The sequence below is a fragment of the Megascapheus bottae genome, chromosome 5 (assembly GCF_031878675.1).
Source record: "Megascapheus bottae isolate mThoBot1 chromosome 5, mThoBot2.hap1, whole genome shotgun sequence".
Lineage (NCBI taxonomy): Eukaryota > Metazoa > Chordata > Mammalia > Rodentia > Geomyidae > Megascapheus > Megascapheus bottae.
Genome location: NC_143513.1, coordinates 3,477,195 through 3,499,760, shown reverse-complemented (window position 1 = coordinate 3,499,760; position 22,566 = coordinate 3,477,195). Strand labels below are relative to the sequence as shown.

The 22,566-nt window shown below is 42.4% G+C and overlaps 1 protein-coding gene and 1 long non-coding RNA gene across 2 annotated transcripts; one reads left to right on the top strand and one right to left on the bottom strand.

The window, feature by feature from the left end:
• Nucleotides 1–5: 5 nt before the first annotated feature.
• LOC150062739 (uncharacterized) lies at nucleotides 6–2,603 on the bottom strand. Its single transcript, XR_016535474.1, has 3 exons — nucleotides 2,558–2,603; nucleotides 1,258–1,954; nucleotides 6–370 (listed from the first exon to the last, which is right to left on the bottom strand). It is a non-coding gene; the product is annotated as an uncharacterized LOC150062739 (long non-coding RNA).
• On the top strand, nucleotides 2,598–18,021 carry Epdr1 (ependymin related 1). Its single transcript, XM_090332568.1, has 3 exons — nucleotides 2,598–3,040; nucleotides 15,172–15,380; nucleotides 16,361–18,021. The coding sequence occupies exons 1-3, from the start codon at nucleotides 2,784–2,786 to the stop codon at nucleotides 16,555–16,557; spliced, it is 663 nt and encodes a 220-aa protein (XP_090188694.1). The 5' UTR covers nucleotides 2,598–2,783; the 3' UTR covers nucleotides 16,558–18,021.
• The last annotated feature ends 4,545 nt before the right edge of the window (nucleotides 18,022–22,566 follow it).

Sequence of the window (22,566 nt, the reverse complement as noted above, 5' to 3'; positions counted from 1 at the left end):
ATCAGATTTCAGGCAGCAAGATTTTTATTGGGTATTTACATAATGCATCACAGTAGGACAATTGTTTTAAAAATCTGATTCAAGCCAGGTGCTAGTGGCACATGCCTATAATCTTCTAAATAGGATGCTGAGATCTGAGGATTGGGTCTCCGAACCAACCAGTGTTAATCTTGAGATGTCTTATCAACCAGATGTCTCATCTAGAGAGCTATTCTGCTTTCCTATAGAACAATTCTCAAGTTCCAAATACACCGAACTGGTGGGGAAAATACCAAGGCCTGTCCTAGGTGTCATGTGCAGACTCTTCCAGGAGTGAAATCCCAGATCTAAAGTCCTCATTGAATGAGTGTGTGCCACTCAAGTCCCTCACCTAGGGAACAGAGAAAGAGCACACACATGAACAGAGCTCAAACTTCTGCAGCCATTCCGAACCTACTACCTTTGCTTTTCACAAGTACCACGTTCATCACCAAGTATCATGAAGTGCCCCCAAATCCTTTCTGATTGCAAGACCTTTAAGCAAGGATGAAGAGAACTTAAAATAGTCTTGCCCAGGGCATGAGGATAGCTCAGGGTCAGAGCACTTGACTAGTCTTGTATGAAGAACTAGTTCCCCCCCCCCAATATCAGAGAAAAAGGAAATAAATCAAGTTGATGTTTTTTAAAATTAAATTACTGTAAATGTGATATGTAATTACATAAGTCAGTAATGAGTATCTTTTGAACAGTGTCAACCCTTCCCTCATCCTTTCACAGTTTTTCCCCTCCCAACTTCCCTCTCTCCAAAGTTGTATAGTTCATTTCCAAAACAGTATCCAGTGGGTTTCACTGTTGAATTGGCTTATTGTTTGTCCCACTGTTTCTGTGCTTCTTCTCCCCTCCCCAAATCAGATAAACTTATATACAAGACAAAGGATACAGAAATAAAAAACAGAGGGAATACCACCCCCTCCCCCTAAAAAGGAAGGGACACAATACAAAAAGCAAAACAAAAACCTCATGCTTCCATTTCTTGGAGTTTGTTTTGATAAACATCATTTTATATGACTACATGTAAGAACTATTGAACCTTTTCAATCCTCGCCTAAGAATATCATTATTTGCTCTGTGTGAATATTTATAGACTGCTTAATCGTGTCCAGGTATAATTATTTGTCCTTTACTATACATTGTGTTTACTTGTAAATTTATAGGCACATTCTAATTATTACAAATGAGAGAAATCATACAGCCTATGTCTCTTTGGATTTGACCTACTTAGCATAGTTTTTCCAAGTCTTTCTCCATTTTCTTATGACTGGGACAATTTCATTCTTTCTGATAGAAGCATAGAATTCCATTGTGTATATATACTACACTTTCTTGATCTATGCATCTACTGAGGGATAACTAGATTTCATATCTTGAGCCAATCATTTTAAATGCTACCCTGTTAGGCCAATTGGTTTCTCATTATTTCTCCTCCACTCCCTCTCTGCAAGTAACCCTCAGCTCTCTTCTTCATCTTCATCCTCCTTTTTATGGCTGTTATGGGGTCTTGGGGTGTGGGCACTCTCCTTGAGCTTCTTTATGCTGGGGACTAGTGATCTCTCACTTGAGCTACAGTGCCACTATCCTCTTTTTACTCTTGACATCCCTTTGATCTAGGGTTTCTTGATCTTGCAGAGCACGTGCTCGAGGAATGATGCTATGGCTTGAAGTCAGGTCGTGGGTGTTGTTCCTGAGCTTTTTCATTTAAGGCTGATGCTCTACCTCTTGTGTTACAGCTTCATTTCCAGCATTGTGGTGGTTAATTGGAGTTAGGAATCTTAAGGCCTTTCCTGCTTGGGATGGCTTCAAATCTTGGTCCTCAAATCTCAGCGTTTTGAGTAGGTAGGTTTACAGGCCTTCGACACCAGTGAAGGCAGTCTCACCACTTGTGATTTTAGGGCTAGAGCATTCCTAGCTTTGTATTCTTGGAAAAAAAGGGGGGGAGGGGAATTGGCCATTGTTCTACCACCAGTGGGCCTATGGTTTCCAAATTCAAAAACCTCGTGGTTTCTGAAAGTTTTAGCTCACTCCTGGGTGAACAGCAGCAACCAACTCAAGGCCAGCCAAGGTTGACCTCTCTTTCTTCCTCTGGCGGTATTGACTCAAAGCAGAACCCTCTCTCTGAATAGGGATCTCCTCTGTGGTTCCAGACCCCATCTCACTGCAGCCCCACACAGAGCATCTTAGCTCAGCCGAGTCCATCTGTTTGCTGCCTGGTCTTTCCAACCTCCCTTTGTCCTAGCCTGGAGAAGCCAGGTCCCTGGACACCCCTGGCCTGGCAGCAAGGCATTGCCAGGGGAGGGTTGGGGACGGGGTCGGCTGGCTCCCTGCCCTGTGACCTTGAGCCCCGATGACCTCGATTTTTGCCTGGCCTGGGATCGAGAACTGTGGAGGGGCCACCCCGCTTCCTCAAGTAGACCTCGAACTCGCTGCCCGTGGCTGCGGTTGGCCGGTGAGCATCGCATCCCGCCCGGGCTCTGCGCCCGCCCCGCCCTCCCCGCGCCGCCCTTCGGGGTGCCAGTGGTACCTAGGCCGCTGCGCTCTCCACTGGCAGCAGTGAGCCAGGAGGGAGGCCCGGCAGACCCCGCTCGGGCCGGAGGGCTGCGCGCCGGATCCGGGCGGCGGGCGGAGCCTCGGCGCGCGCCGACCCCAACGGACGCGCAGGCTCGGGGAAGACCCCGCGCCCGGCCCCGCGTCCCGGCCCCTCGGCGTCCGCCGGGGCTCCTGCTCGCCCCACCCGGCGGCGGACAGAGATGCCAGGGCGCGCCCCTCCTCGCGCGGCCCGCGGGCTCCCGGGCGTCTGGCTGCTGCTGGGCGCCCTGGGCGTCCTGGGGGCCGCGGGCTCCCGGGGCGCGCCGCGCCCCTGCCAGGCACCGCAGCAGTGGGAGGGGCGCCAGGTGGTGTTCGAGCAGCGCAGCGGCCGCAACAGCCGCGCCCTGCTGGCCTACGACGGGCCGGGCCGGCGCGTGCGGGTGCTGGACGAGAGGAAGGCGCTGATCCCCTGCAAGAGGTAGGCGGCGGCGGGTGCGGGCCCGGCCCGGCGCCCCCGCCTCGGCCCCGCGCCCCCGCCCCGGCCCTCCCCACCCCCGAGCGGCCTGCCGCAGCCAGAGCCTCTCCGGGGACCACCGGGCCTGGGGCAGGCCGCAGGCCCGCGGCTTCTCAGGGCCAAGTGAAGAGGGGAACCTGCCAACAAGCCTGGCACCCCAGTCCAAGTTCACCCCAAGTCTGTAAGTTGCTGAGTCAGGTCAGTGGCTTCTGGAGCCTTCAGAAGCCTAAGGCCTGCCTTCTGTGAGGGTCGCATCAGGAGAGCATTCTTTTAAAGCAATATATCTTGTATACTTACTATATATTGCAATTTTTATTATGTAATATGTAATTTTATTGGATAATATTGCTACATAATACATACACATACAATCCATATATTGACATATGATGTGTTTATCATGTACTATATATCATATTTTAAGGGAATATAACAAGAAGAAAATGACACCCAACAAACTCACAGCATGTTGCAACTATTATTTTTTTTATTCCTATTGTTTTGTTCAACGAGTTTTTACATAGCACCATCAAAAGGCCTGTGCTATTGTCTGTATCCCTTTTCACCCTTTTCATTTCTTGTTTCAAATGCCATCTGTAGTTTTAACAACTGCACAATATTCCATAGTCTGCATACACACACATTATTATCTCAGATCATTCTCCTTTCCACTTTGAATTATGATGAGGCTGCCCTTCTCGAAAGGCTGCACTGTGCTTCTGGCCCCTTTAAGAGCTGATTTCTAATTTGGGATGGCCACCTGTCTCTGTGCCCCAGCCCTGCAGCCCTCCAGTCCCTCTCAGGGTCACGCAGGCCACTGGTTTCAGCATTTTATCACTGGAAGTGTGCTAGACTCTAGTAAGGTCAATGGTGAAGGTCCATTGTTTCTACACAGCACATTAAATCTCAATAATCCCTCTTCATCTAAAAGCATTTGTGGGCGCATTAGGCACCCTGGGGAGGACACTGAAGGAACAGAACCTTTCCATCCATCTATCTATTCACAATTCAAACAAGACATTATGGAATGCAGGAGGCCCTCCACACTCGAGGGTTCTTTTGATGAGTCAATCCACCACAGTGTGAAATAGTGTGTCTGTAGTGAACATGTGGAAATTTTTTCTTATCATTATTTCCTAAGCCATACAGTATATGTACAGCTGTTTATAAAACACATTGAATTGACTCTTGTGAATAATCTATTTTAAATAATCCAGAGAGGATTTAAAGCATACAGAAGGATGTGAGAAAGATGAAAAACTCCTTCCCCTGCCCCACACCCATAGTATTTTATGATTTAAGAAATACTGCTTTCAAGTCAGGTGAGCTTAAATTTGAATCCAGGTTCCAAATAGAGTCTTTGGGGGGAAATAAGTACAGTTCTCTGACCCTGCTTCCTCTTTTATACAATGGAGACATTTATGGTGACTAACTTCTTGGATGACTGGGGACTATGGGATGCATGCAGCACATAGTTCACAGTCTGATCACGTGGAGAAGATGCTTTGTGCAAGGTCTGATTTTAGCAGCAGCAGCAGCAGCAGCAACATCCTGGTGGACACTCCACGTACTAGAGAGGCTCTGCCAGCCTCCAGGGCTCTGAACTTGATCCAGCAGTCACATAAGCACTCTTCCTTTGGGAGCAGACACAGCACATGAAGCCTCAATGCCATCTGGTATATTTCTATGAATTTTACAGCTGGCATAGAAAACAGCACTTTCAAATCCACAAGACTAAGTTTTGTTCTCCCTGTTGTCAAAACTAGCTGAGGAGCAAGTTTATAATCAAACTGTTATGAGTAAAGAAAGGAGGTAAGCAATTGTGGCTCACGTCTGTAATCCCAGGTACTCCAGAGTGAGATCTGAGGATCACCACCCAAAGCCGGCCTGGGCAGGAAAATTTGTGAATCTCTTCTCCAGTTAACCAGCAAAAAGCCAGAAGTGGAGATGTAGCTCAAGTGGCAGAGTACCAGCCTGAAGTTCAAGCCCCAGTTCTGGCTCAAAAATGAAAAATAAGGGCCAGGAGTGTGGCCTAGTAGTAGAGTGCTTGCCTAGCATGCATGAAGACTGAGGTTTGATCTTAGCTACCACATACACAGAAAAAAACACAAGTGGTACTGAGGCTCAAGTGGTAGAGCGCTACCCTTGAGAAAGTCCAAGAACAGTGCCTGGGCCCTGAGTTCAAGCCAAGACTGGCAAAAAAATAAAATAAAGAGTTGGAACAAATACATTGAACAAGTATTTGGTGATTATCTTTGTTAAGCCTTTAAACAATATTGTGTTTTCTGTCATGAATAAGACAGGCTGGCAATGCCTAGTGGTAGTCATGTAAAGAGGAAGCGATGCGTGCATTTTTCACCATACATTTTTCTTGTCATTGCTCCTTGCGACCATGTTTTGGGTTATTTAGATGCATTAATGATTTAGTGGATCAAATCTTGAAGGCCAGGAGCTTTTGTGTCCTTTTGGGGGTGACTCCCATTTTTTTCTTCAGGTCTGAATTGAGTGTTGGGCACACAGTTGTATTTTAAGAAGGCATTTTTTTTCTTCTTATCCCAGTTTTTAGCAAGGTTCTGTTTCACAGTTCCATCACTGGTCCTAAGTCAGATGATGAAAAGAATGTGTAGTGTATACATGTCTTTTTAACTTCTTATATGTAGGTTTGTTGGAACGGGCTCAAACATATTTTCAGGTATCAGCAGTGTGGCCAAGCAAATAGATGTTATTTGAACAAAATATTGTTGGATTATATTTTCATATTTATTAGTAAGTTCAGAAGTGAGTTTTCAAATTGGATCAACTTCTTAAGATTTTCATTTCAAATCCAGAAAGCTATGGAAAAACCCACTGATAGTTACTGTGGTATGACTAGGATTTTCCAGGCTCTCTTTTTCCTGAGACGATGGAAAAGATTAAACAACTTTGTAAGCTGAAGATAAACCTGAATGAAGAGCGGGGAATATTAGTAATTTATACTATTTTGTTTCCTGAGTTCAACTCTTTTTTCCCCCCACAAAGTCCTTGATCAAATGCACAAGTATTATGTTTGGAAGGCTGGAGGAAAAACAGGTAATTATTTATATATCTCAGGCCATATGGTGAACTTGATGGGAAAAGCAGTGTCTGATATTGAGTGAAGGCCACAAAGGCACAGATAAATTATTGCTGTTAGTGTAGCTGTGGATGTGGTGTGGTACAGAGGTGTTACATGAATATGTTCAGGGCTCGTGATCACAGAGGAATCTATTTAGTTACCAGTCTTAACATGCTTTACTAGATTCTGTAAATGATGAAAAATATAAAGGGAGTGACAGTGGGCTTTTATTCTGATCAATTAATTCAAGTCTGTTTCTGTTTTGTTACCTAGCATTAGACTACCTCTTATCTTTTCCCTCCTCCTCCTCCTCCTCCTCCTCCTCCACCTCCTCCTCCACCTCCTCTTCCTCCTCTTCTTCCCCCTCCTCCTCCTCCTTCCCCCCCTTCCTCCTCTTCCTTCTTCTTCTTCGTGGGTCATGGGGCTTGAACTCAGAGCCTGGGTTCTATCACTGAGATCTTCAGTTCAAGGCTACCATCCTACCCTTGAGCCACAACCCTACTTCCAGTTTTCTAGTGGTAAATTGGAGATAAGAGTTTAATGTTCCTTAGTGCCCGGGCTGGCTTTGAACTGCAGTCCTCAAATCTCAGCCTCCTGAGTAGCTAGGATTACAGGCATGAGCCACTGCACCTGGCTTATCGTCTTAATTCTTATGGAGGACCAGATGCCTGCACCAGAGAGAGAGCTAGCTCCTGAGTAGCTAGGATTATAGGCATGTAATCCTGGGGACAGGAGCAACCACCTCCACTCTCTTTCTGTTTGGAACCACTCCAAAGGCCTGTTTTTTGCACTCTGGATTTTTTTTTTAAGATTCCAGACCTGTGATTTTATTCCTAGCCTTCCAGTTGTGTTTGTCTTAGGTTTCCTCATAATTAACTTCAAGCTATTTACCTTCCTTTGGCAGAAATATCTCAGATGTATACCACATCTGTTCAGTTCACATGTTTAGTTCATTCCAGTGCCCACTCTAATCACTTGTTTGACTCTCCACTGCGAGGAGACATTATTTTCCATGATCATTAATAAATAAATATTTTGCTTGGGAGATACTTTTAATCCTTATACAGACCCCATTCTTCATTAAACTTTCAACTTACTCATTTACTTCCCTTAGTTCTTGGTGTTTAGTTTGCTGCCACAGATTTGATCAGTGATCATCCACTTGACTTTGATGACTTTTTTTAAGATAAGTCTTGTTTTGTTTTTGTATTGGTACCAGGGCTTAAATTCTAGGCCTGGGAGCTGTCCCTTAGCATTTTCCCTCAAGGTCAGTATGCTACCACTTGAACCACCTCTTCACTTCCAGCTTTTTAGTAGTTAATGGAAGATAAAAATCTTTCAGACTTTTCTATTCAAGATGGTTAGCTCCTTAGATCTCAATGTGCCAGGCATCAGCCACTGGCATGAGGGGCTCTCTTTCATTTTTATAATTCTCTTCTCATACAGTGAGAGAGAAAAAAGAGGTTCCCATATTCAGTAGCAGCAGCAGACTGATTAATTATATGCAGTTACAATGATTTCTCCCCATCTGAACTCACTCTTCACCCCACTTGAGATCAGCATTAGAGGCTAGTCCCTGCAGAAACTTGTCTTGTTTGGCCCTCCCCAAGGGTTTTTGTCTAAATTGTTCAGAGGAAAAGCAAGGCCAGGTTGTGTGTGTGTGTGTGTGTGTGTGTGTGTGTGTGTGTGTGTGTGTGTGTGTGTGTTTTCTCTTGGATTTCTCAGCATATCCTCATTGCAAGCCCACAGAGAGTGTCTGTGTGTTTGGGGAGGTAGATTAGTATGAAGTGTTCAGCAGATTTTATTTGATCATGGGCCTTGTTTTGTAAGGATTGGGCTTTCATGCCTTTGAGGATTTCAGAGGAATGACTCCTTCCTTGGCCTCTCTTTTCCTCTCTTAATCTCTGATATTTAGATGGCTGGAACTAGTGTTTGCTTTTATTAGCTCAGGAAGTCAGAGTACTTGTGTCTCTTGATTCTCAAAGAACAAACTATGCTGATTTGCAACATTGAGTTTTTCTCCAAGAAAGAGATTTTATCTCAAAGAACCAAAGTATTCTTTATGGGACCCAGTTCCCAGGGTCTGATATCCCTGGGATATCAGGGTGGGAAGGAAGAAGTAGGAACGACAAGAAAGAAAATGAGGAAAGGTGCCAACCAGATCATCCACAATTCTGTTAGAAGATAAGGCTAACCTGTACATGGAAGCCAGAGAGGTAGAGGGGGCCACCATCCTGGAAAAAGCTAGAAACACTTTTTCTTCTCTCCAATAACCCTGAGCTGATTCTTCCTGATTATGACCTTAAAGAAGATGGTCAAGGGCAAAATGCCCAAAGATCTGAATATATTCCACCAATTAGTGGTTTGCTTTTCCTGGAAAAAAAATATGCTCGTTTTGTATTCCCTAATTCCCGTAAATGTCTTTTATTTCCCCCTTTATAATTTATTTTATTTTACTCATCTTTAAAGAAAAAAAATACAATTTCTCTTGAAGTCCATCAGCAGAAACCTCCTTCTTCCCCTCTATTGAGAGCAGCTCTGATGCTGACTCCAGTTTCTGTTACCCAAGATTCTCCTGTATTCCTTCCACTCAGACCTCCATCATACAGCTCCATTGAGAAAAGTCTGAGCAAGAATAATAAATGCCCCATAATTAACCAGTTCATCTTTTATCAGTCCTTCTTTTACTGTTGGACATGAACTCCATCCACTTGACTTCTGGTTTTCTTCCTCTTTCAGCCTTCTTGGTTCTTCCTCCTCCAGACCAGTCATGTTGGAAAGTCCTCTTTCCCTTCCTTTACTTTTATCTAAATTTACTTTCTTGGTGATCCCAGCTAAGTTCTGTTTTTTTAAAAAATTTTTTATTAAAGAATTTATTAACATTGATTTTTTACAACATATTTCAAATGTCATGCTAGGTCCTGTTTTTCCCCATATATTTTTATTGTAATTAATAGAAGGGTTACATTATATTTGCCAGATAGAAGGTGCATTAATTCACATACATTGATACCCTTTCTCATGTCTTGGTCCCCATTTCCCTCCCCCCCAGGTCCTGGTTTTTAAATGAACTCTTCTCCATGAAGAACTCCTTCATGTCTAGCTCCAGTCCACAGATCACTACATATAAGCCCAGATTCTTAGTTGACTGCTTCCTTAGGTCTTATAGTCATTGGAAGCTCCACATGTCGAAAAGAAAGTTTTCAAGCAAATAAACAAAACCAATCCAAACCCAAACCAACCAAACTTCCAATTGATTCTGAATTACCAGATTCTAGACATAACTTTCCTATTTTTCTCATCTTCACCTTTGTCCTCTCTTGCTTGGATTTTTGTCATAGCCTCCTGTTAGCCCTGATACCTCCGTTTTTGTCTAGTAACCTAATAGCCTAAGTTATTGTGTTTAAAAATGTATCGTGTCCCTGTCCTCTTTACCACACTCACTTCAGGAATGCTTTCCCATCAGTCTTACAGTCAGTGTCCATACTCTGATCAAGGATATCTTAGAAGGCAGCCTATGGGATCTTGTCCCTCTACCTTAATTTCCTGGACCTTCTAGTCAACTTACAACCTCAGCCTGCTAATGTCATCAGAACTTGTAGTTCTCTTTTATTCTGCCTAAAATGTCTTTTTCCTGAAAAACTGCACAGCCCACTTGCAAGCTTTATGTATCTCCTTCCAACATCTTCCTATAGCTACCTCATATGCTTACGGCACTTCTCAGCATCTAATATGATTCCCATCAAGATCTTCTGGATACACAAAGATACATTTACACTGCATATATTATAGATCTTGTACTACATCCTGTTTCAATTAACAGTTGTGTAAAGCTGTGTGCCACTGTCCAGATGATATGATGAGACAGAGTATGATATGTGGGGTGGTCACAGAGGGCTCTCTCTGGATAACATTCAGAAAGATGTTCCTTTCCTTGGGCTGCATTCTTAAGTAATTTAACTTCCCTTTGCCATATGTGATTGGCATTTATGTGCACAATGACATTGTGTCTAATGGCATTTAGGAGAAATGTTTTCCTTTTGCTGTCTCATAATTACTGGAGGGTGTAACTCAAAGCTGATGTATGCCAGATTGGTGAGTGTTTGCAGCTCAAATTTTCCTCCCCCAGATCTGTGGACTGGAGTCAGAGGGCCAATATGCATTACTAACTTATTATATTGCTTATTAAACAGGTCCAAAGTTTGACCAATATCTTCCATAAAATCCAAAGTCCTTTAGTAATCACAACATAATATCTGTCCACTCCCATTTCTGTAATATAATATGCCTTAGATATCCAAACATTCCTACATGGATGAGAGGAATCATTCATTCCCCTGTGAACCCAGGGCATGCTGTTAAAGGATTAAAATGAGTCTAGTATGAGACCCAACTTGGGTCTAGTCCGAGACACATGATGGAGTATTTATGATCCAGGCCTCACATTCTCTCATCTGTTAAAACAAACCTGTGAATAGCTGAATTTGTTAGTCTGTAAACTTTAGACCTTTTTCTGCCCATCTTTCCCAATTTAGGATCAAGAAATGATGACCTCTTGGCTATCAAGACTGTAACTAATTGGATTCACCCACACCCAGGGCAAAAGCAGATAATAGAATTCAATAAGGTGACTATATAAAGCTAACAGGAACAATCAATAGCTTTCAAATATACAAACTTCCTGCTAGAAGTTCCAGTGGAAGAAAATTTCACCATTAAATAGCACCCTCAAGAAAAAACAAACTCTTTAGGAATAAATTCAAAGGAAATGGGTAAAATAATATGTATAGGGGATTTTTTCAGATATCCTTGAAATATACCCAGTACCACAAAAAATGTTTGTAGAGAAATAAGATAATGACATTACTTTCATAATAATCTATACATTTAAATAATAATAAAAATGCCAAAAAGTTTGTGATTGAGTTTTGGTTTTGGCATGCAAAATAAATTCACTCTAAATTTCATATGAAAAGATTTTAAATCCCTAATTTCTGTTAATGACCTGGAAAAGACGAAAACAACAGAGAATCAGTAAATTTTGACCAGATATTTAAGCACAAATTCCTCTCCCTCCCCCCCTCACCCTCTCCCTCAAAAAAAAAAAAATCAGTGGATTAACAGAAAAACCAGATTGCCCTTGAGAGTCAGTTTCCACATCCTACTTATCAGATGGGCCCAAATCCCAGTTTAACAGCATTCTCTGTTGGCAGGACTATAAAGAAAACAAGCACTCACATATATTTCTGTTCAGAGTGCAAAATAACACAGTCCTATGAGGAAAAATCTGCTAATATTTCACACACAGCTGTGAACAAGAAAGATAAGTCAGGGCTCAAGGCTTGGAGTTCAAGCCTGGTATCAAAAAATGTTAACTTTATAATTTAAAATTTTAACATCAAAACCCAGTATTCCATGAAGATTATCTAAAAGTATGTATGTTTAGACATGTGTAAAAGTCAATTATTTGTATAAGTTGGAATTTCTGGACAACGTTTACTTCTTCCTTTTCCTTTCCTTTCTGTATTATTCAAATTTCTGTACCCTGAACATGGGTCATTTTTACAAGAGCTACAAACTTATTTTCAAAAGAAAATGTGCAGGTTTTCAGTTTTTTAGAAGACATAAGTATGGTAGAGCCTAACGTTGAAGACATTTCAAAAACTGATAATGCAGTTGGAAGTTTTGGTCAGAGAATGATAGCTTTTGTTACGTATGAGAATGGGGACAGGCCGGGGCCACTTCCTGCAGATAGTGGTTGCCTTGGAGATCTCAGTTTTCCAAACCCGTGGGCAGCCTGACCAGCTGTGGCCTAGTTTACAATGAAGCCTTCTGTCAGAGTTGGCCTTTGTGGGAACTCTTACCCACTCCTTGCAGCGGCTGTGCTTTGTCTGGTGTCTGGCCAGCAAAGGGTTGCATTTTGCTTGTTGGTGTTGACCTGTCTGTGTGTTCATCCTCCACGCCGATTCCAGCACCTGTCCTTGTTAGGCTATACACCAGATGCACGGTTTCTGACTTCTATCTTCCTTGTTAGAAGCAGACTTGTTCCTGCCTGAAAGACACCCAGTTTCTGTAAGTCTGTACATTGCTGCCCGTGATGCTTCCTTGTACCTGGGGTAATCTGTGCATTTGACCTTCTGTCTTTCCCTACCCCACTTCAGGTGCTGGATCCTATCTGGAATGGAGAAACTAGCAGCATAGCGACTGCTATGTCCACATGAGCACTGGAGCCACTAGACCATTCATTAAAGTTTGCATTCCTAAAATTTGTGGAACAAGACTAGTCACATTGGATGAATTATAGGTTTTTCATTCTTCCTGTAAAATGATCATTCTCAGTTTTATTTAATGCACTATTAACATAATTTCCCTGTTGATGGTGATATGTTTCTTTATTTGAAATAGGAAGGGGAAGGGGGGAACAAGATGATTGGGAAGGGGTGGAGGGAGGGAAATGGGGACAAAAATCATGAGAAGGGGAATCAATGTGTGAGAAGTAATGCACCTACTACATTACAATAAAAAAACACTTTTAGGTCTGGAAAGTTGGAGAAAGAGCATCATTATAGTCACCTGTATGCAGTCCAGCTGGCCTTAGGAAGGCAGTATAGCAAGCTACTGTCCCCTTCCCTTCAGCGCCAGGTGACTTACCATGTATTGGTGGCCTCATTCCTGCCCACAGCTGTGAACAATTCTCATAGTACAGCTATCAGGAAGCTTGGATCCTAATGTCCTTCAAAGACTCACGTGTTCACCCAGCTCCTGGTTCTCCTACTGAGAGGAGCTGGAGCTTTACCAGGGTGGAGCCTAGCTCCAGGAGTTAGGTAATGGAAGGGAATCTTGGGAGCCTGCCCACCTCCACAAGCTCTCTCTTCTCTCTTCTTCCTAGCTGTCATGAGGTGAGCAGCCCATCCTGTCCTGTGTACTTCCATGATGTCCTGCCTCACCACAGGCCTCAAAGAAGTGGGTTAAGGGATCGTGGCCTGAACCCAGATAAACCTTTCTTCCTTACAAGTTTATTGTCTCAAGTGTGTTGTCACAGCGATAGAAAGCTAACCGATACATAGCTCTTCTTTGGGACTCTGCGTGAAGCTCGGAGTCCTCAACTCTGCAAGAAGAAAGCACAAAGAGATGTGTACCATAAAGCAAGATTTATGAGAACAATGAAAGCTTATTGTAATTCTGCAGGGGCACCTTGGAGGCACCCAGAAACGAATGTATATAGGGAATAGACAGTTGCTGAAGTCTTGGCTTGTAGGATTTATTCTTCATTGTTAGTTTATGTGGTAGAAAACAGCAACCCACGGCCTCTGAATTTAAGTGTGATATGCCTAGTTATATACCAAAAGGTGACTCATAGTTACAATTCCATATATCTAGAGGATGCTCTCATTGAACATTCAGGATCACGGGTCCACTGCAGGCCCATTCCTGGGAATGGCAATGTCTGACATGACCACAGTGGCTTTGGGGTGGTTTTTCTGCTAGCCTCTGGTTATAAGTGATGAGAACAGTGGTCTGTCAAAGGAACTCCCATTTCCTGGTGCACACACCTAGCTGTCAGTCCTACAGAGGACAATCATCACACTTTGGGAAACACACAAGCTGGACTGTCAGAAAACGCTTTCAGGCTGAGATATGTAAGATTGGAGGAAGCACAGGACTATACTAACAATGAAGAGAAAACGAGTGAAGGCTGCACGGTGACTATGGTCTGTGGATGGACTGTTTGTCATTAGAAGCATTTCAGGATAGGATTTGTGTCCTATCCCTCTCCATCCCCGAGACAACAGGGATGTCCATATCTGGGATGTGCTGTGCTCTAAAAGTTGGGATTCAGTATTCAGACTTCTATGGAGTGCTTCAGGGACTTACAGACTGGGAAGACAGTGGCAATTCAATCCTAAAGTCAATCAGATGGCTAACAGATATTTGTTTGTGTGTGCGTGCGTGTGTGTGTGTGTGTTGGTTCTAGAGCTTGAATTCTACCTCAGCTCCACTTCTTGATTTTTGTTGGTTAATTAGAGATCTCCCAGATTTTGAACCACCATCCTCAGATGTGTTTCCTGAATAGGTAGGATGACAGGCATGACCCTCCTCTGCCAAGCTGAGCTGACAGTTTTATGTTTTGTAGAATTTGTGTGTGTGTGTGTGTGTGTGTGTGTGTGTGTAATACTTTGAGCAATATCTCACAAAATGCACATTTACTTTTCTTTCTATATTCATTCTCATTCTAAGAGTTTATATTCCTTTTGTTTGGTTTTGTTTTATTCTTGTATACCATTTCCTATCTTTTTCTGGACTAATCAGGAGATAGGCAGATAGATAGATAGATAGATAGATAGATAGATAGATAGATAGATAGATTGATTGATTTGTATAAAATGAGGTCATGCTAGATGCCATGGATCATTTCTATGATTTTAGCTACTCAGGAGGCTGAGACCTGAGGATCTGGGTTTGAAGTCAGCTTAGACAATTCCTCAAAACTCTTATTTCCAATTAACCAACAAAAAAAGTTAAAAGTGATGCTGTAGCTTAAAGTGGTAGTGATAGCCTTGAGTGGAGAAACTAAGCAATAGCATGAGAGTTCATGCCCCATTCAAGATACCCCTATAATTCTTTGCTTCCTGCTACAAGTAGAGCTTGCTCAAATAAGCCAAGGACAAATCTTCCTTTATTCCTGGTCAAGTGGGAGGTCAGAATTCAGCTGTCAAAGCTAGGCCGTGTTGTCTCCATGTCTGTTTCCTCAGTGCAGGCGCTGGCATGGGACAGGTAATTGTTGAGAATTTTTCAGGAAATATTCAGTTCTAGCCTTTGAATTGTAATTATTTCCCTTCCTGGTTCTTTGGTGTGGCTACTGTTTCTGAATAAATACACAACTGCCTCAATAAGCAAAATGATTTGTCTTCTGTTGTAAAGCCAATTTATACCCAGAGTCCTTTGCATTTATGCTAGTGAGAGATGTAAAAGTCCTATTTTCTTTCCATCTCTCTGTCAGATTATTTGAATATATTCTACTCTATGAGGAAAAAGTGATGTTCCAGATTGAACAAGCCACCAAGCAGTGTGCGAAGCTCTCCCTGACAGAGCCCTGGGATCCTTTGGACATTCCTCTGAACTCTACTTTTGAGGATGAGTACTTTATCGGGGGCCCTCAGGAGCAGATCACAGTCCAGGAATGGTCCAACAGGAAGTCCGCCAGATCCTGTAAGCACTGGAATAGTGGGGCCATTTTATCTCCCAGTGCATGATGGAAACAAAAGATATAAGCTCCTTAAAGAAGGTAGTGGCTAGGAAAGTTGATAAACCCAGATTAATGGCTTAAAACCCATAAAGTCCTTCATGGATTTTCATAATTATGTGATACTAGCATCTAAGCATTTTACTTAAAAGACTTTGGCTCTTCTAGAGTTTTGGCCTTCCATGGTCACCCTGCAGTCTGTGTCCTTGAAGGCATTATTCTAAGGCACACACTGGGGTCAGATGCCACCTCTTCCTTCTGAAGTGGCAGTGACCACTTATATAATTTCATTATTCTGAAAACAATCCAGCCTGCTTAGTTCTAAGATTGTTCTGGACACACAGGCATTCATGCCATAGGAAATCTTACAGTATTTTCTCAGAAAATTGAACAGACTCATCATATAGTTCAGCAATTCCAATTCCCAAATTGATGGTAAGAAATCAAAGAGATATTTGTACAGCTAGGATTATACCAGCATTATACCCAGTGGTCGAAAGCTAGAAAAATCTACAGCTCAAACCAGCAAATGAGTGTGTAAACAAAAATGAAGTCTATTTATTCAATCATATATTATTCAACCTTAAAATAGAAAGAAATTCTGGCATATGCTGCAAGGTAGGTAGTCCTTACTGAGATTACATTAAGGAAAAGAAGTCAGCCAAGCAACAGTAGCTCATGTCTATAATCATAACTATTTAGGAGGCTGAGATTTGAGGACTAGGAACTCAGTCAGCCTGGGAAAGGAAGTTCATGAGACTTGTCTCCAGTCAGTCATCAAAAAGATGAAGGGGAGCTGTGGCTGAAGTGGCATAGTGCACATACGTGTGTGTGTGTGTGTGTGTGTGTGTGTGTGTGTGTGTGTGTGTGTGTGTACCACAATAAGTAAAAGCACAGCTGCTTTGTCTGTCTTCTGAATTAAAAAGTCAACTTTCTCCCACTCCAGATGAAACCTGGATTGGCGTTTACACAGCTAAGGATTGCTACCCTGTCCAGGAAACGTTCATCAGGAATTACAGCGTGGTGCTGTCCACACGGTTTTTTGATGTGCAGCTGGGCATTAAGGACCCCTCTGTGTTTAACCCTCCAAGCACATGCCAGATGGCCCAGCGGGAGAAGATGAGTGAGGACTGTTCCTGGTGAGCCGGCCCAGGCCTAAGGGATGGCCCCCAGTGACCCCAGCTAGGCACAGACTATAGACTTGGATGGATCCGAATCTACACTGGAAATAACGAGACTTTTCAGATCAGCACTAATAGGGTTTTCTCCTGGATTGGATGCTGAGTACTCAGCTCCATTGACAGATGGAAGCTGAATGGGAAACTGAGGACAGTCTGGCTGACACTTCAGGCCTTCCAAAGCTTACATGGGCCTGTGTTTTCCATGCTTAGGTGTGTGCTCAGGGCAGTTCAGAGCATATTAAGAGCTGATGGTAATAAGGAAACAATGATTTTGATCAGTTTTATTATTCATTACGTCTGTATTATGGCAGCAAAGTGGCCCACTGGTTTCAAGGTGACCTTGTTAAATGCTTTCCTGATTTCAAGCTATTATAGCTTGATCCCATGGGTAGAAATATCTTAGAAGGAAATAAAAGTTCTCATGTGAAGCAATAATTCCTCTAAAGAGGAGGGCAGGAATGTGTGAATAGTCTTAAGGTCTGTGTAGTAGGCTGGGAATGTGGCTTAGTGGTAGAATGCTTACCTAGCTTGCACAAAGCCCTGGGTTCAATTCCTCAATACCACATAAATAGAAAAGGCCGGAAGTGGCACTGTGGCTCAAGTGGTAGAGTGCTAGCCTTGAGCAAAAGAAGCTCAGGGACAGTGCCCAGGCCCTGAGTTCAAACCCCAGGACTGGTCAAAAAAATCTATGCGATAAAGCAGGAGCCATGTGTCCTTTCTGTTTTCTATGCAAGAAGATTGATGGATCGACCAATGGTGTCATATAATATAGCACTCAAGTTGCAGTTTGGAGAGTGTCCATCCCCAAGTCGAAGACTAGAATTCCAGTGAGTAGTAGACACTCTGAGCTTGCTCTCTCCTTGGCATCCCTCAGTACCTCGCCTCATGGAGACACAGCCACTGACCCTCTGACTTCAGCTTGTTCTTCCCAGCTCAGTTTGCACATGCCCCTCTCTTCACAGCCTGAAGGAATCGTGCTTTGCAGCACATGCATGTACATCTCAACAATACATAGTATGTAATGTGATAAGTTTTGCTTCCTAAATGCTACCCTCCACTATCCTGGCTCAGGTCCCCCGAGTACAGGTATGGTGTTCTGTTTACCTTTTATATCCCCAGCACCAAGGAAGTGCCTGGCCCATGGTCAGTGCCCTCAACATGTATAGAGGGGAGAACACTGGCTCTGAGGTCCTCAGTTTCCTCATCTGTTAAGTGGGTTTGAGTTCATTGAGGTTGACTTCTAATACAGTAATAACACAAATGCACAATATGATATTACAAAATAATAAGACATTCAACAATTTTCAGTTCTTCTGTTATTGTGTTTCATCTAGCTACCTATTTCTATGTGACGCCTGTATTATGCAGAATTAATCTTCATCATTATAGTTAATCTATACTAATAAACTTAGTGGCATCACAGATACAGATGGCTCTTTGATATATTTTCTTTTATAAAAAGTAAGATTCCCTTCCTCCTTCCCTCCCTCCCTCCCTCCCTCCCTTCCTTCCTTCCTTCCTTCTCCTCCTCCTCCTCCTTCTTCTTCCTCTCTCTCTCTCCCCCCTCTCTCTTTCTCTCTCTCTCTCACTCTCTCTCTCTCGGTCTAGACTGGTACTCAGTACCTGAAACTTTTGCTCAGTGGCTAATGCTCTGTCCAACTGAACCCCAAAATTCCTTTAATATGTAAATAATAAAATGCTTCATGCAATCAAAACCACACTGGATGTCTGCTATGAAAGCTCAGTCTTCTTACCTGAGTCCAAAGCTATAGAACTGGTCTTGACCCATTTACACACTTTCACCTCCACTTCTAATAAGCATCTTGACAAAATGGTTCTCAAAGCGACTTCTTTTGTCCTCTCCACAGCCCACCTTGTTATTTTTCTCTTTTAAAACATAAGATGGGATATTTTCATGGTCTGTCTTTACCATGGTGGTTCTTTCTTAGAAACCATCCTGTGCTCTGTTCATTTAGCATCATCAGCGGATACTCAATGCCTCCTCTCAGCTGTGCCCATACTGAATCCTAAATCACAGAGGGGGTAGAGTTGAGCCTCTATCCAAAGGGCACAGGAAGAATGTCACAGCAGATTTCTGATATCCCAGCTTCTAAAGCCTCTGTAACAGTTTGTCCTCACCCATCCTCAGCATGGCCCCTCTCCTCCAACCTGCATACCTTCCCTCAGCCCTGGGACTCAGGGCACTTCTCAAGGTAAAACAAACAAACAAACACAATCTGTTTTATTCAGGAGCACTCTGTAGGTTCCCCTTTCTTTTACAGTTGATCCATTCTAATAGTAGAGCCACTATCTTACTCTGGTGGAGAGCTAAATAAGGATCTGATGGTTTTTCACTGACAGAAAAAGAGGAGAGAGGGGGGAGGGGAGGGGAATACAACACAATGACCAGCATTGATTTTGATCAGGTTGGTGCTCTCCAACACAGGTACTGCTTTTTGCTTGTTCATTTTATCTTACTTGTCATTCCCTTGGGTTTATTTACATTTCATACCCTCATTTTCAAGGCTACTAATTGACGTGATTCTCCTCCCTGATTGAGTTATATTTTGTGTTGGGATATGGCACAGGGTCTCTCTCAACACTATGGAGGTGCTCTACCACTGTATTTCTCTGAGAAATAATGCTTCTGACTTCCTTCCCCTGTGTGGCAGTAGAGTGTCTTTAGTTGTGTTCAGTCACCTGGAGTAGACAATTGCTAGTGACCATCACAGCCAAAGAAAAGAGGAACATCAGGAGGAGAGCCCAGTGCTTCACATGCTTTCAAACATGGCCATCCTGATGATGGGCAGGAATCTGGGGTGAGGTCTGCCCTGTGGATACGCTGCCTCCTGAATTTGACTCCTGTGCTATACTAGAACAATTCATTTCCGAGACCCATAATAAGCACCAAGCTGTCCCTTCAACTCTGCCAGGCTGGAGAAGGCCCAGCCCTGGGCTAGAACCATGTCTTTCTGTCTCCTGCTGGGGCACGTGAATCACCCAAGCCTGACCCGGCTCGCTGTCTTATCTGGATTACTTTTCAATCTTAGAAGCTTTGCCAATTGTGATCTATTGCAACTGAAACATTTGATATTTTTTTAATATTTAAAGTTTAGGTCTTGTTTCCTGTGAAGGACTCAGAATTCCTCACCAAGCCAAACTCTTTCCCTTTCTGGATTTCTTGCACTGAGTTCACCTCAAAATATTTCCTCTATTCCTTTAAGTCTCTAGGCTCAATGTATTTGCCTGCATTACATGTGGGGTTTGCAATTATTTTTCAACATGAACATCTATTCCCTAACATCTATAGGAAATAACTCAAATATAGGAATAGTGGCTTATTCTTGTTAAGTCAAAATAACTTGATAATTTAAATTAGCTAAGAGAATGAGGCTCTTCAGCAAAGACTTAGGAATAATTTAGGAACACTTCTCTAAAGGAATATTGAACTTCATGAACATTTCAGAACCAATTATAATCCCTTTTAAGAACTATGCCAAGGTAATAACAGAGATTCATTTAAAACAAAGAAAAAATACATTTTATTTGCTTTAAAGCAGAATTATTAATTCAGCTGCATGCCTGCAAAAATTGGGCCAATAGTCTCTTGCAAATTTCATGTGGATTTTCATGATATTCTAGTTTTGTACACATTGTTTTTGTTGGAAGAAAAATTAACACAAGACTGTCAATATCTCATATTTACAGTTGGAAAATGCAATGTTGTTCCAGCAATTATCCTATCATTTTGGAATAATTTGCAGTAAATCCAGTGTGCACAGTACTTCAGTAATCTGAGTAGTCAATGTGTGTGTGCGACACTGTGGATGCAGTCATATGACTCCCCAGGGCATACTATGTATTTATTTTAACATGTAATTGTTGAAACCATACAGCTAAGTGTGCTTTTCCTCCTGCAAAGATAATATCTGACAGCAAAATAGGAACTCGTTGTCTTAAAATGTGATAGCTATCATGGTAGTTTTTCAATGAAAGTTGTAATTTCAATAAATTATCAAAAACAAATAAGCTCATACTTATAATACTGGTTACTCAGGAGGCTAAGGTCTGAGGATCGTAGTTCAAAGCCAGCCCAAGCAGTAAACGCTATGAGACTCTTATCTCCAATTACACACCAAAAACACTGGTGATGGAGCTGTGGTTGGAGTGGAAGAGCACTAGCCTTCAGCCAAAAGCACAGGGAAATTACCTAGGCACTGAGTTCAAGTCCCAGCACAAACGCAAAATAAATTTCAAAATAGATAAGTGGATTATCTGTTAATGCGTGGAGCTCTCCTTCACATTATTATTTTCACATTTAGCATGATATTATCTTCAGTTGTACAAAGGGATTTCAATATGACATGTCAGTTTGTGAGTATAGTGCTTCTTGATAAATGTCACATTTTTTTTGTCAATCATGGGGCTTTAAGTCAGGGCCTAGGTGCTGTCCCTGAGCTCTTTTGCTCAAGACTAGAGCTCTACCACTTTGAGCCACAGCACCACTTCCTGTTTTCTGGTGGTTGGTTGGAGGTAAGAGTCTCACAGACTTTCCTGTCTGTGCTGGTTTTGACCTGTGATCCTCGGATCCCAGCCTCCTGAGTAGCTAGGACTATAGGCAGGAGCCACTGGCACCCAGCAATGCCACTACTTCTTATTATTTCACCTCCGTCCTGAGTTACCTGGTTCCACGTTCACGTATGTACATTGAACATGATGATGGATTCTTGCTCACCATTCCTCCCTTCATTCTTCTGCATTCCTTGGCTTCACCGCTCTCCTGACACCACAAGTTCTAACCTCTGGGTGTGCATTTTGTTATACGAGAAGTTATTGAAAGGATTTACACCATTGAATCCTCCCCTGCATATGCCATGCTATAGTTAATATGTTTATGTGTATATATCTATACATATACATGAGCCTGTATTGTTTACCTGTATATTTATAATTTAGATCTAACTTGCACCTATGAAAGAAAAAAATGTGTCCTTTGTCTCTCTGAGCCTGGCTTTCTTAGCATAGTTTTTTTCCATGTCTTATCAATTTCCTACGAAGGAAATTTCACCCATCTTTCTGCCGGGTGAAAAAATTCATTATATATATATATATATATATGATTTTAATAACCTTTAATCTATAGTTGGTGTGTTAATCTGTTTGCCACTACTCAAATGGAGTACCTGAGACATGATACTTATAAAGAAAAGAGGTATTATTTGGCTCATGGGCAGGAGGTCTAGAGGTCACATATGGTGATGACCTTCTTGCAGGTAGAGTCCCAAGGTCAAGGTGTCACAAGGAAGCATGCACACACAAGCTGGGAGCAAGCAAAATCCTAACTCCAGCCCAGCCTAGATAAGAAGCTTATATCACTGATAGGATAATCCTCCTTTACATTAACACTGTTCATCATTTCTTCCTAGTTTGACAACCATACTTGTTCTTATCTCCAAAAGTGAAGACCCATAAAAAGAATCCCAATACTTGTGCTATCTTGACATTCAACTATTTTATTTAGATTTTTATATAATGAGCCTCAGTAATAGGAAGTAACATTAGTCCTACACATTCTAGCTCAGATTATCTAACTATATCGCAAATAGCAAAGTACAAAGATGAAGAGGAGGGAGAGGAGGAGAAGTAGGAGGAAAAGAAGAAAGAGGAGGAGGAGGAAGAGGAGGACAACAATGACGACGATGAAGATGAGGAAGAGATATTTTATCTATCACCATAAATTTTTAACCCACTGTAATTGACACATATTACTGAATATGAGAACAGAATAAGTTGTACAAGGAGAGTATTATTGTGGATATCTTGTCAAATCTATTGTGTTGGAAAAAGGTGTAGGAAACTAGTAGCACATGCTTACAAATGTGCCTATAATGGCCCATTAAGAGAAGATTGTGTCATGAGGGCTTTGACCTCTTGAATGCATTCATTCTTTGATGGGTTCATAATATAGACC